This window comes from Sminthopsis crassicaudata, chromosome 4 (assembly GCF_048593235.1).
Source record: "Sminthopsis crassicaudata isolate SCR6 chromosome 4, ASM4859323v1, whole genome shotgun sequence".
Lineage (NCBI taxonomy): Eukaryota > Metazoa > Chordata > Mammalia > Dasyuromorphia > Dasyuridae > Sminthopsis > Sminthopsis crassicaudata.
Genome location: NC_133620.1, coordinates 31765854 through 31781478, shown reverse-complemented (window position 1 = coordinate 31781478; position 15625 = coordinate 31765854). Strand labels below are relative to the sequence as shown.

The following is a 15625-nucleotide window of genomic DNA, read 5'->3' as shown; positions in this document are numbered from 1 at the left end:
GAGGGGGCAGATTCCGCGGCTCTTCCTTCCCAACCTGAGAGGGTTCCTGCGGGTCACCCAAGCTTGGGCTTTGAAAGTAAATTTAAAGAGCCACGTGCGTTTATTGTCCAAGGCGAGGCTCGCGGAGGAGGGTCTGGTTTGCCCCGCCCCTCCCTAAGGTGTCGGAGACCCCGCTGCTCCCCGGTGTGCGGAGAGGAGCTCCGGGTCTTGGGAGCGAGCGGCTCGGGGCGGGATCCTCCGCGAGGGGGAAGGACGCCACTTTGTGAGGGCAGGAAGGAGAACACTTGCTGAACTTGGGGAGTCTTTATGGCCTGGAAAAGTCCAGGATGTAGAACCTAAAAACAAGCTTTTCTTGGTCACTAATGCGGTGCCATAATACCAACTTTTGTCCTCATCATAATTCTGGGAGGAAGGCGCAATTATTAACCCCATTTCCTAGATGAGGAAACCAAGGCCACCAAGTTAAGTATTAAAGGCAGCTTCCGGCCTCGTCTTTCGGACACCTGGAGCTTCCCCTGGTGGGGATGGAGGCGGAGGACTTACTGCTCCTGGGTCGGGGCCGGCGGGCAAATGTTTTCAGGTCCTCCACTCTCCAAACTGGACGTCATCCTGCGAATTAAAGCCGTCCCTAAATGTCCGTTACTGCCCCCAGGAGCTGACGCGTCTCTCCGAGGGCTTTGGCCGGCTTGCCCCTTTTGCCCCCTAGTTCGTCTCCGCGTAGCATCCTCCTCCCCCAATAGAAGTAAGGTCTTTGAGAGTTGGGGATGAAGTGGTGGAGCTTCCCCGAGGTCCCCCAGGGCTCTTCGTGGCCACTCGGTGGTGCCCGGAGCTGGGGGGGGGGGAGTGGAGGAGAGGGAATCACGCCTCCTGTACGGACCGTGGGAAAATCAAGTATACCAAAGGAAGCCTAGGTTAGCCCGGAAACAGCCCAGAGAGCGGACCACCTGTCACTAATGTGTTTTTTCCACCCACTCAAGAAAGGGGCTAGCCTGTGGTCCAGGGTCGGGGAGTTCCTGCCCCAGGGACTGGAGCGTGGGCTGCTCTTCCTGAGTGAAAATCCGGCTTCTGGTGCTTCCTAGCTGGGCCGTCCTGGGCAAGTCACTTCTCCCTGTGTGCCTCAGGTCCCACGTCTGTAAAATGAGCTGGAGAATTACTCAAGTATCTCTGCCAGGAAAATCCCTCGTGGAGGCGCGAAGTCAGAAACAACAGACTTTTGTCACTAGAAAGTAATGAAAGTATTGTTTATATGATTTGCAGAGTATTCAGAATATGTCAGAGTGTAAAAGCAGCTAACAGTAATTTTGAGCAAAGAATTGCAAAAGCTCACTTTAAAAGTATTTTTCCTATTTACGTGATAACAGGTTTCTATGATAATAAATAATTTCATTCTCCAATTGTTACTATACTTTTTAATAAAAAGTATGGATGGTAATTTTCATTATTGCAACGTGGAAAATCCATTGAAAATACTTAGTTTTATAATGAAAACGAAATGCTCTGACTTTCCTTTGTATTTATGTAGTGAATTCATTCAACATAGTTCTGTGAGAAAAAATTTTACTTTAAAAGACAGAGATATAGCAAGACTCCACTATATTAGTATTAGATATTGATATTGATACATTAAAACATTTATTTGGTTCTCAATATAGCCAAAGAAGAAATGACTAAATACTTTTGCAGTGAGATTAAATTATATTTATATCTGTTTTCAATAGTAGGTTAAACTATTACTGTAGCACTTCGGGGCAAAATGAGAGAAAGAGACCTAATTTTGTTGTTGTTTTTAATGAGTTTTTCATTTCAAACATTTTTCACCATTTAAGAAGCAGAATTTTAAATCTGGAAAATTCATTGAAAAAGTTTTACCATACTAAACCATACTGTTTATAATGGACCTTTAAGATTTAAACCTTTTTACTGTTTCCATGGACCTTTAAGATTTAAAATTTTTCTTTTAGCCCGATTGCTTTGACCTTTTTCGGTTTCAGCGTGACTTTAAAGTCATGTATATTACTGTTATAATGACTATATTAGCACTATATTTTTCAGATAGCAAAGTACTTCTTAAAAAGTTCTACCAGGAGTGCAAAATTTAGGACTAACAGAAGGAACTTAAAATTAAGCAAAGAATGGCATATATATGACTGATGACCCCATCTAAGCAACAAATTTAAAGATAAAATATTCTTTTTAAGAATTCCATATCTATTATTTTAGTGGAATTATATATATTTAAGGTGAATGTTTCAATTCTAAGGAAAGATTGTACCAAATTTCTTAATGGTGGTGTTAGATAAAAATAACTCAAATTTGGATTAATATGTTTTAATATATTAGGTTGAAAATGCTTTTTAAATGTTATCATTATGAAAGAAAAAAAAAAACAAAAAACAAGATTTAAGACCAAATACTTAACATATTAAGTTTTATCTCTTTTTTTTTTTTCTCCCCCTGAGGCTGGCGTTAAGTGACTTGCCCAGGGTCACACAGCTAGGAAGTGTTAAGTGTCCTCCTGAATTCAGGGCTGATGCTCTATCCACTGCGCCACCTAGCTGCCCCCAATATATTAAGTTTTAAAAGTAATGGAATTGTGATTCTTATCTTTAACAGGCTTCTCAAAGAAGAAATCCATTCAGATATCACTTTTTGTATAGGCCCTACATTGTTCAAAGCTCACAAAGCTGTGCTTTTAGCAAGAGTTCCAGACTTCTACTTTCACACTATTGAAAAAACATTAAATAATTGGGAGAACCATGTTCCTGTTGCTGTGGAGAACTTTGAACCTTCAGAATTTAGAGCATTTTTACAGTAAGTATATTTTCCCAATTTCTACTCATTTTATATTTAAATATGATTTAATTTCATGATTAAAAAAAATGTCCATTTTATTTACATTCAATTAAATTTCAAGTCACCCTAACATAGGTGAACTACTATTGATTTGGGTTGGGGGAGGAGCAAAAAGGTAAGTCTTGGTATGTTTTCTGGCAGCTTAAATGATAAACTGTGTAATCTTTTTTATCTTGACATTTAAAACTTTACATTTAAAATATAAACATTTACAGAAATACAAAAATCATAACTGATTAGTTATGAAATTGACTTGAAAAGAATGATTAAGAAGCTAATATGAGTGGCCTTTAACATCTTGGATAACTTTATAAACTTTACGCTAAAAAAGGAAGTAAACTGATAAGAATTTTGACTTTTACTTTCTAAAGAACATGCTTTAAGGAGTTTTTTAGTGGAAATCCTTTAAAAATGACAGCCAGAAAGTACTCCAATATTTTCTCAGTGAATTTGATTAACTAATTGAAAATAACGTTTACCTCAAGTTTTGCTTTTTTTTTTTTTTTCATTTTTCAAAAGCATCGAAATTAATGCTGCTCTAAAGATGAACAAATAGATATGGAAATGAAGCATCTAGTGTATTTTATTTATCAAAGTATTATTTGACAAATGTGATAACCCTCAGTATTTATTTAGTAGAAATTGCAGTTGGGTGCCATTTATGTTTTTGTGTGAATTTAGGGTCTTTAAAGGGTCTATAGATTTTATATAGTTGCTATACATAGTTATTTATCAGCTTTTGTTTATCAAAATTCTACTCTCTTTAGTGATCTCTGGATAAGTAGACTTAAAATATGCAGTAACCCAAATTCTTGCTTTTCACTTTGAACTTTGTTGAGTTTGTCATCTTTCCAGTGGGATTTATAAATGTAAAGAAAACTTCATTTCTTTAATACTTTAGATTTAGATTTCATTACTTTAGATTTTCATAAAAAATATCTAATTACACTTCATTTCCACATGTAAGAATAGAATGAGAAAATTTAACAATAGCGTCAAATGTGATTTTAAAAAATTGTTTTCAAGCTTATGTGGTAGGAAATACTAGCTTTTCTTTTTTTTTGCCATTCATCTTTGAATTTAGACCCAAACATTTTCAATTGAAAAATTTGATTTTAATTTACACATGCTAGTAGCAGCCCATTAAAATTAATAATAAATATTATTTCAGAGTCTTACAAATGCTGGGTATAGAGTAAGAAAAAATTTTTGGAACCAATTAACACCTTATTTAAACATATGAGGCAGGAAAAAATAGCATAGTTTTTTTATTTTTTAAGAAAATTTTTTGCTTTATGTGTTAAAAGCTAACATTAGAACTTAAATGTGTGTATGTATATGTATGGTTTTATGGATAATACAGTCTATGAAGAGCTCTGGGATAAGATATTTGAGATACTTGGGTCTATGTGCTAATTGCACTTATGACTCTTAACTTAGCTGAGTGTTCTTGGGCAAATCTGTTAACTTCTTCTCTGGTCTTCTCTTCCATATTCTATAGATTTCTTGAGCATTTTGTAGATTTGAAGCTATATGTAGATAAGAGCATAATGTTAACAATTTATAATGAAGAATCATTACTTTGTATCAGGCCATATTTGATACGGCACATTTTAAAAAAATGTTTGAAATTAATTACTGTTATTTGCTTCTCATGTTTTTGCAGTAGTTACAAAATGTGGTAATTTGAAATGCTTATCCTTGAATTAGACAAAATTTCTATAGATGCCTTTCTTTTATATCTTCAAATATGATTTCCTAAGAATTTGAATAATAAAGCTGTCGGTGCTTTTATGCCATATTACTTGTTTTCAACTTCCAAGTTTTCATTGAAAGGCAAGTAAATTTCTAGAATATATCAAGTTCTTCAACCATGACAGTATGTAGTTTACCAAACAGTTCCAATATCTATCAAAATAAATTCAGATTACTCAGTCATCTTTGAGGAGTGTGTCTGAAGCATAAAAGAGTTTAAAAAAAAAAGTACATATATAAAACCAAAATTTTTATTTCTGTACATATGTAAAAATGGTAAATTTTCTCATTTAGTAGTTTTATTTTAAGTGGTTTATTAATTTTTGTAACACTGATATGACATGTTAGTTACTTTTTCTTTTATTCAGAAAGAAGTATAATAAATTGGAATTAAGTGATCTGATCCTTTGTCAGAGGCACAAGATTAGGTTTTAAGAATTCTAATTTCCATTCTTTCTAGCCAAGAGGGTTATAATCTAATTTAAGTTCATATTACATTAACTGAGAAGGTTATTAAAATTTTAAAAAATTAAAGGTAGGTTAATATTTATGTTTTTATTGGAAGATTGTAATAATATTAATAAAATTATGTTTGTCAGACTTATTTTTCCTTTTTTAAAATTTGTCTTTATTATTATAGCTTTTTATTTACAAAACATATGCGTGAGTAATTTTTTAACACTGACCCTTGCAAAACCTTCTGTTTTAAATTTTCCCCTCCTTCCCCTCACCCCCATCTCCTAGATGGCAGGTATTCCAGTACATGTTAAAATACATGTTAAATCCCAATACATATCCATACAGTTATCTTGCTGAACAAGAAAAACCAAATCTAGAAAGGGAAAAAAAAAAAAAAAAAACCTGAGAAGGAAAACAAAAATGCAAACAAACAACAACAGAAACAACAGAAAGAGTAAAAATACTATGTTGTGGTCCACATTCAGTTCCCATAGTCCTCTCTCTGGGTTTAGATGGCATTCTTCATTACTGAACAATTGGAACTGGTCTGAATCAATTTATTGGTTTTTTTTTTGTTTGTTTGTTTGTTTGTTTTTTTTTCCCCCCAATTCAGTTTCACATTTATTAAGTACTACTGTGTACAAAACACTGTTTTAGACCTTGGAAATGTTTTATTGTTGAACCTGTTTTGTTTCTAATTCAGTCCACAAATGTGTATGTGCAAGACACACACACTCTTTGCTCCAAATTGGTCTACAATATGTTACGTATACCTCATATTCCATCTCTTGCCTTTTTACATCTAAACAAATGGCTCCTCCCTATTTGGAATGTTCCTGTCTCCTCACTTCTGCCTCAGGAATATCTCTAGCTTTCTGGAAGATAGACAAATGAAAACAAAAGAAACAACTTTTGCCTTCAGGGTAAATTTATGTTCTACTAAGGAGAATTAGCAGATATGCATATATAAAATATTGAATCAATTTATTGTTGAAGAGAGCCACGTCCACCAGAATTAATCATAGTATATTCTTCTTGTTGCCATGTACAATAATTTCCTGGTTCTGCTCATTTCACTTAGCATAACTTCATGTAAGTCTCTCCAGGCCGCTCTGAAATCATCCTTCTGGTTGTTTCTTATAGAACAATAATATTCCATAATATTCATCAACCATAATTTATTGAGCCATTTTCCAACTGAGGGCATCTACTCAGTTTCCAGTTTCTAGCCACTACAAAAAGAGCTGCCACAAACATTTTTGCACATACAGGTCCCTTTCCTTTCTTTAGTATTTCCTCTGGGATATAAGCCCAGTAATTACACTGCTGGGTCAAAGGGTATGCACAGTTTGATAACTTTTGGGGCATAGTTCCAAATTGCTCTCCAGAATGGTTAGATTCTTTCACAACTCCACCAACAATGTATCAGTGTCCCAATTTTCCCACATCCCCTCCAACATTCATCATTATCTTTTCCTGTCATCTTAGCCAATCTGAGAGGTATATAGCGGTTTCAGAGTTGTCTTAATTTGTATTTCTCTGATCAGTAGTGATTTAGAGCACCTTTTCAAATGACTAGAAATAGTTTCAATTTCTTCTTTTGAAAATTGTCTGTTCATATCCTTTGACCATTTATCAGTTGGAGAGTGGCTTGATTTTGTATAAATTTGAGTGAATTCTCTATATATTTTGGAAATGAGGCCTTTATCAGAACCTTTAAATGTAAAAATGTTTTTTTCCAGTTTATTGCCTTCCTTTTAATTTTGTCTGCATTAGTTTTGTTTGTACAAAAACTTTTTAACCTAATATAATAAAATTATATATTTTGTGATCAGTAATGATCTTTAGTTCTTCTTTGGTCACAAATTCCTTCATCCTCCACAGATCTGAGGGGTATACTATTCTATGTCCTTCTAATTTACTTATAATATCATTATTAATGTTTAGATCATGAACCCATTTTGACCTTATCTTAGGTGTAGGTCTATGCCTAGTTTCTGCCATACTAGTTTCCAATTTTCCCAGCAATTTTTGTCACCTAGTGAATTCTTATCCCAAAAGCTGGAGCCTTTGGGTTGACAAAACACTGGATTACTATAGTTATTGACTATTTTGTCCTGTGAACCAAACCTGTTCCATTGATCAACTAGTCTATTTCTTAGCCAGTATCAAATGGTTTTGATAATTACTACTACTTTATAATATAGTGTTAGATCTGGTACAGTTAGGCCATCTTCCATTTGATTTTTATTTTTTCATTGATTCCCTTGAAATTCTTGATCTTTTGTTCTTCCATAAATTTTGTTGTTATTTTTTCTAGGTCAGTAAAATAGTTTCTTGGGAGTTTGATTGGTATAGCACTAAATAAATAGATTAGTTTAGGTAGTATTGTTATCTTTATTATATTCACTTGATCTATCCAAGAGCACTTTATATTTTTCCAGTTGTTTAGATCTTACTTTATTTGTGTGAAAAATGTTTTGTAGTTGTGCTCATATAGTTCCTGACTTTCCCTTGGCAGATAGATTCCCAAATATTTTATACTATCAACAGTTATTTTAAATGAAACTTCTCTTTGTATCTCTTGATGTTGGATTTTGTTAGTGATGTATAAAAATGCTGATGATTTATGTGGATTTACTTTGTATCCTGAAACTTTGCTAAAGTTGCAGATTATTTCTAATAGTTTTTTAGTAGATTCTCTGGGGTTCTCTAAGTATATCATCATATCATCTGCAAAGAGTGATAATTTGGTTTCCTCCTTAAACCCACTCTAATTCCTTTGATCTCTTTTTCATCTCTTATTGCCAAAGCTAGCATTTCTAATACAATATTGAATAGTAATGGTGATAGTGGGCAACCTTGTTTCACTCCAGATCTTATTGGGAATGGATCCAGTTTATCCCCATTACATATGATGCTTACCGATGGTTTTAAATATATGCCACTTACTATTTTAAGGAAAATTCCATTTATTCCTATACTCTCTAGTGTTTTTAATAGGAATGGGTGTTGGATTTATCAAATGCTTTTCCTGCATCTCTTGAAATAATCATGTGATTTTTGTTATTTTGGTTATTGATATAGTCAGTTATGCCAGTAGTTTTCCTAATATTGAACCAGCCCTGCACTCCTAGTATAAATCATATTTGGTCATGATATATTATCCTGGGGGTGATTTTCTTTAATCTCTTTGCTAACATTTTATTTAAGATTTTTGCATCAATATTCATTAGGGAGATTGGTCTATAATTTTCTTTCTCTGTTTTTGTCCTACCTGGTTTAGGTATCAGTTTCATGTCTTTGTCATAAAAGGAATTTGGTAGGAGTCTTTCATTTCCTATTTTTTCAGATAGTTTATATAGTATTGGAGTTAATTGTTCTTTAAATGTTTGGTAGAATTCACATGTAAACCCATCTGGTCCTGGAGATTTTTTCTTAGGGAGTTGATTAATAGCTTGTTCTATTTCTTTTTCTGAAATAGGATTATTTAGATAATTTACTCCCTCCTCTGTTCATCTGGGCAATCTATATTTTTGTAGGTATTCCTCCATTTCACTTTGGTTATCAAATTTACTGGCAAAATGTTGAGCAAAGTAACTCCTAATTATTGCTCTAATTTCCTCTTCATTAGTGGAAAGTTCTCCCTTTTTCATTTTTGAGACTAAGAATTTGATTTTCTTCTTTCCTTTTTCTAACCAAATTTACTAAAGGTTTATACCTATTTTGTTGGTTTTTTTCATAAAACCAACTCTTAGTTTTATTAACTCAGTAGTTTTTTTTTAGTTTCAATTTTATTAGTTTCCTTTTATTTTTAGAATTTCAAGTTTTGTATTTGATTTTGAGGATTTTTAATTTGCTCTTTTTCTAGCTTTTTTAGTTTCAAGCTCAAATCATTGATCTTCTCCTTCTCTATTTTATACAAGTAAGCATCTAGAGATATAAAAGCATCCCATAAATTTTGATGTGTTGTCTCATTGTCATTTTCTTGGATGAAATTATTAATTGTGTCTATGATTCACTGCTTCACCCATTCTTTTTTTTTTTAATTAATTTTATAATTATAACATTTTTTTGACAGTACATATGCATAGATATTTTTTTAAACAACATTATCCCTTGTACTCCCTTCTGTTCCGAGTTTTTCCCCTCCTTCCCTCCATCCCCTCCCCTTGATGGCAGATGCATTCCCATACATATTAAATATCTTATAGTATATTCTAGGTGCAATATTTATGTGCAGAACCGAATTTTGTTGTTGTTGTTGCAAAGGAAGAATTGTATTTGGAAGGTAAAAAAGAAAAAAAAATGCTCACAGTTTACACTCATTTCCCAGTGTTCCTTTTCTGGGTATAGCTGATTCTGTCCATCATTGATCAATTGGAATTGGATTAGCTCTTCTCTATGTTGAAGATATCCACTTCCATCAGAATTCATCCTCATACAGTATCATTGTTGAAGTGTATAATGATCTCCTAGTTCTGCTCATTTCACTCAGCATCAGTTGATGTAAGTCTCTCCAAGCCTCTCTGTATTCCTCCTGTTGGTCATTTTTTACAAAACAATAATATTCCATAACATTCATATACCACAATTTACCGAACCATTCTCCAATTGATGGGCATCCATTCATTTTCCAGTTTCTAGCCACTACAAAAAGGGGTGCCACAAACATTTTGGCACATACAGGTCCCTTTCCTTTCTTTAGTATTTCCTTGGGATATAAGCCCAGTAGTAGCACTGCTGGGTCAAAGGATATGCACATTTTGATAACTTTTAGGGCATTACTCCAGATTGCTCTCCAGAATGCTTGGATTCTTTCACAACTCCATCAACAATGCATCAATGTCCCAGTTTTCCCACAGCCCCTCCAACATTCATTATTATTTATTCCTGTCATCTTAGCCAATCTGACAGGTGTGTAGTGATATCTCAGAGTTGTCTTAATTTGCGTTTCTCTAATCAATAGTGATTTGGAACACTCTTTCATATGAGTGGAAATAGTTTTAATTTCATCATCTGAAAATTGTCTATTCATATCCTTTGACCATTTATCAATTGGAGAATGGCTTGATTTCTTACAAATTAAAGTCAATTCTCTGTATATTTTGGAGATGAGGCCTTTATCAGAACCTTTAACTGTAAAAATGTTTTCCCAATTTGTTACTTCCCCTCTAATCTTGTTTGCATTAGTTTTGTTTGTGCAAAAACTTTTTAATTTGATGTAATCAAAAATTTTCTATTTTGTGATCAATAATGATCTCTAGTTTTCCTTTGGACACAAATTCCTTCCTCCTCCACAAGTCTGAGAGGTAAACTATCCTATGTTCCTCTAATTTATTTATGATCTTCTTTATGCCTAAATCTTGAACCCATTTTGATCTTATCTTAGTATGTAGTGTTAAATGTGGGTCAATGCCTAGTTTCTGCCATACTAATTTCCAGTTTTCCCAGCAGTTTTTGTCAAATAATGAATTCTTATCCCAAAAGTTGGGATCTTTGGGTTTGTCAAACACTAGATTGCTATTTTTATTCACTATCTTGCCCTGTGAACCTAACCTATTCCACTGATCAACTAGTCTATTTCTTAGCCAATACCAAATGGTTTTGTGTTTCACCCATTCTTTAGGATAAGATTGTTTAGTTTCCAATTATTTTTTGGTCTATTTTCCCCTGGCTTTTTATTAGATGTAATTTTTATTGCATTGTAATCTGAAAAAAATGCATTTACTATTTTTGCCTTTCTGAGGTCTTTTATGTCCTAATATATGGTCAATTTTTGTATAAGTTCCGTGAACTCTTCCAGTTGATCAATGATGGACAGAAAAAACTACACCCAGAGAAGGAACACTGGGAAGTGAATGTAAACTGTTAGCACTACTGTCTATCTACCCAAGTTACTTACACCTTCGGAATCTAATACTTAATGTGCAACAAGAAAATGGGATTTACACACATATATTGTATCTAGGTTATGTTGTAACACATGTAAAATGAATGGGATTGCCTGTCATCTAGGGGAGGGAGTACAGGGAGGGAGGGGATAATTTGGAAAAATGAATACAAGAGATAATGTTATAAAAAAATTACTTATGCATATATACTGTCAAAAATTTATTAAAAAAATAAAATAAAATAAAATAAAAAATTTTTAAAAATAAATAAATAAAAATAAGTTTCATAAACTGCCAAGAAGAAAGTGTACTCCTTTCTGTCTCCATTCAGGTTTCTCCAAAGATGTATCATACCTAATTTTTCCAGTATTCTGTTTACCTCTTTAACTTCTTTCATATTTATTTTGTGATTTATCTAGTTCTGAGAGAGCAAAGTTTAGATCTCCCAGTATTATAGTTTTGCTTTCCATTTCTTCTTGCAGCTCTCTTAATTTCTTCTTTAAGAAGTTAGATGTTATTCCACTTGATGTGTATATATTTAGTATTGATATTGCTTCATTATCTATGCTACCCTTTAGCAAGATATAGTTTCCTTCCTTATCTCTTTTAATTAGATTAATTTTTGCTTTTGCTTGATCTGAGATCAGGATGGCTACCCCTGCTTTTTTTTTTACTTCACCTGAGATATATTAGGTTCTGCTCCAGCTTTTAACCTTTGCTTTGTATGTATCACTCTGCTTTAATTGTGTTTCTTGTAAACAACATATTGTGGGATTCTTGCTTTTAATCAAATCTGCTATCTGTTTCTGCTTTATGGGAGAGTTCACCCCATTCACCTTTACAGTTCACTACTAATTCTGTATTGCTGCCATCTTATTATCCCCCAATTGTACTTTTCCCTTTCCTTTTCCCCTTTCCCTCCTCCCCATTATTTAACTTATGAGCACCACTTGCTTCAAGCAGCCCTCCCTCTTGGAGTCCCTATCCCTTAGAGTCCTTCCCCCTTTCTTTTACCCTTTTCCTACTGTTTCTGGGTTCTCTTCTATTTAGCCTACCAGTTCCCTTTTTGCTTTTCCCCTCCCACTTTTCAATGAGGTGAGAGAAGTTTCTCTGTAAACCAAATATGTCTAATATTTTCTCTGAGCTAAATATGATGAGAGTAAGATTCACACAATGTTCATCCCCCTCCCTTCTTTCCCTCATATACAATAGTTTTCCTTTGCCTCTTCATGAGTTGTAATTTCCCTCTTTTTCCCTCCACTTTTCCCTTTTTCTGGTACAATCCCCTTTCTACCTCTAGTTCTTTTTTCAAATTATGCATGTACTCTTTATGTATATCCATAACAGAAATACAGTTTTCAAGAATTCTTTTTACCTTTTTATGTTTCTCTTGAGTCCTATATTTGGAGGTCAAATTTTTTGTGTAGCTCTGGTATTTTCATCAGAAATAAATGGAAACTCACCTATTTCATTAAATGTCCCATCTTCTTCCCTGGAAGAAAATGCGCAGTTTAGCTGGGTAGTTTATTCTTGGCTGCATTCTAAGTTCCTTTGCCTTTTGAAATATCAGATTCTAGACCCTTCGATCCTTTAATGTGGAAGCTGCTAGATTCTGGGTGATCCTTATTGTGGCTCCTCGGTATTTGAATTTTTTTTTTCTTCCTGGCTACTTGTAATATTTTTTCCTTGGTGTGATAGTTCTGAAATTTAGCTGCGATATTCCTTGGAGTTGTAATATTGGGGTCTTTGGTGAATTATTTCAATGCCTATTTTGCCTTCTAGTTCTGTGACATCAAGGCAGTTGTCTTTGATGATTTCCTGAAAAATAGGGTTCAGGCTGTTTTTTTCATCATTGTTTTCAGGGAGTCCAATAATCTTTAGATTGTCTCTCCTAGATCTATTTTCCTGATCAGTTGTTTTCCCAAGTAGGTATTTTACCCTGGGCAAGTCACTTAATCCCAATTTCCTCAGAAAAAAAAAAAAAAGAAAGAAAAAGAAAATTAGTTGATTGATGGGAGCAAAAGACTTTAATCAGGGTAAGGTTTATTGCCAACATTCTAATCGATTGTTATAAAAAAGGTCACAGAGAAGCCTAGCAGTGATTTGAAAGTGAACCAGTTTGAATAATGATGAAGAAATGCAAAAGAAATATTCAATAATTGCAGGTGTTGGACGGAGGCTATTCCTAGTTCTAAAAACCAGCTCAAGTGTAAATAAACAGTAGTGCCATCATCAGAATTGCCCTAGTAGGACTGGAAGATTGCAGCATCGGCCTAACCAAGGATGTTACAAAGGGACAGGAAGAGCACAGAGCTCTAATCTACCTGTGCTCTGAAAGCCAATACACCTGAGAAGGTAGAAGTGAGCAATAAAACCAAGGTTAAGACCAAATAGGGCTTGGCCACTTCATTCAAGAATATGGGAAAGTTCAGAGTCCCAAATCAGGAATTGAAGTTGTAGGTGTTAGTAAATAGAATAAGATACCAAACATTATGAAGAAATTTTGTGGTTTGAGAGATGCTCAAGATATAAACTGAGCACAAAAGAGTAATTCTACAATTATAAGCATTACATTCTTAAAAAGTAGTTTGGCTAAAAGGACTATAAGAATACCAGAAGAAATGAAGGAAGATAGAAAAAATGGAATTAATAAATGAAATAAGAACCTGGGAGGTCTGGATTGGAAGAAGATTATTAGGAACTCAGAAGAGAAGCTGGAAAATTAGAATGGTCTGAGCAGCTCTCAGTGATTTCATAAAATAAGAAATATTAGAACCAAATAAAACAGTTTTTAAAAATTTAATTTTAGGGGCAGCTAGGTGGCACAGTGGATAGAGCACCAGCCCTGAATTCAGGAGGACCCAAGTTCAAATCTGGTCTCAGACACTTAACACTTCCTAGCTGTGTGACCCTGGACAAGTCACTTAACTCCAGCCTCAAAAGAGGGTGGGGAGAATTTACAGAGGCTACCAAACAAAAGGAATTGAAAACATTTTTTTTTCTATCAGTAAAAGTAGGGAAAAAATAGTCCCATTTTGGGGGGTTGTTTGCTTTTCACATTAAATAAGTCAGAGAATTCCTAAAGGAGGATTAGAAAAGAGCAGCAGAGAAGTTTAATTAGTAGAGACAAATAAGCCTAATAAAGAAATGGTGATTGGAGTCAGCTTACCTGCAATTCATCTACAGTGGCAACCTCAATGAAATGCTCTTTGGGAAAGCAAAGACTAATCTACTTCTACATATCTAATTGTTATTTTGACCTATTTGATAAGTGCAAGAGCTAGAAAGACTCTTTAAAGCCAAATCAGTAGAATATGTTGATTTTAGAGAAAAGTATTTTTGAAGCAAAGTTTTGTTTTCTGTGTAGCATGTTTTTGTATACTTAAAATATTTCAAGGTTTTGAAAGTATTTATTGGAAAGTAAAGTGGTCTGTTTTCCTGTGGTAGTCTTTGCCTTTAATTTATGATAGTTCATTTACAAATACTACTTTAGTGAGTCTAATACTATAGCCTCCTACATGGTCTCCCTTCCTTAGGTCTTTCATTACTCCGGTCCATCTTATATGCTGCTGACTAAGTACAAAGAGACTAAGTGTTTGCTACTCATTACTCCATTGATTTCATATTTTTTTCTGAAATAAAATGTAAACTTTTCTCTTTGGCATATGTTGTCCTATACAACCTAACCCCAGCCTTTTTTGGCCTCATTGGACATCATTCCTCTTCTTGAGTTTTATAAGATAGCTAAATTGGCTTTCTCTTTGCCCAGAGTATTCCATCTCCAGTTTTTATGCCTTTACGATGACCTGTTTACTTAACTGGAATTTATTCTCTTCTAATCTTTGCTTCAGAGTCCCTCTTTTCTTTTAAGATAGATGTTCATGTAAAACCTTATTTCCAAAATATATAGAGAATTAACTCTAATTTGTAAGAAATCAAGCCATTCTCCAATTGATAAATGGTCAAAGGGTATGAACAGACAATATTCAGATGATGAAATTGAAATTATTTCCACTCATATGAAAGGGTTCCAAATCACTATTGATTAGAGAAATGCAAATCAAGACAACTCTGAGATACCACTACACACCTGTCAGATTGGCTAAGATGACAGGAACAAATAATGATGAATGTTGAAAGGGATGCGGGAAAACTGGGACATTGATGCATTGTTGGTGGAGTTGTGAACCAATCCAACCATTCTGGAGAGCAATCTGGAGTAATGCCCAAAAAGTTATCAAATTGTGCATACCCTTTGATCCAGCAGCGCTACTACTGGACTTATATCACAAAGAAATACTAAAGAAGGGAAAGGGACCTGTATGTGCCAAAATGTTTGTGGCAGTCCTTTTTGTAGTGGCTAGAAACTGGAAAATGAATGGATGCCCATCAATTGGAGAATGGTTCGGTAAATTGTGGTATATGAATGTTATGGAATATTATTGTTTTGTAAAAAAATGACCAACAGGAGGAATACAGAGAGGCTTGGAGAGACTTACATGAACTGATGCTAAGTGAAATGAGCAAAACCAGGAGATCATTATACACTTCAACAACGATACTGTATGAGGATGTATTCTGATGGAAGTGGATATCTTCAACATAAAGAAGATCTAATTCAGTTCCAATTGATCAATGATGGACAGAATCAGTTATACCTAGAA

At 34.1% G+C, this 15625-nt stretch overlaps 1 protein-coding gene across 5 annotated transcripts in view; it reads left to right on the top strand.

The window, feature by feature from the left end:
- BTBD8 (BTB domain containing 8) overlaps nt 1-15625 on the top strand; it is a 116311-nt gene that overhangs the window by 437 nt on the left and 100249 nt on the right. For 4 of the 5 annotated variants that reach the window (XM_074266250.1, XM_074266248.1, XM_074266249.1 and 1 more), the window contains one exon: nt 2614-2811. In XM_074266250.1, the coding sequence (XP_074122351.1) occupies nt 2614-2811 (198 nt within the window). Of the gene's footprint in view, nt 1-224; nt 467-2613; nt 2812-15625 lie in introns of those variants that run through there. The other variant, XM_074266253.1, reaches the window with a different exon arrangement.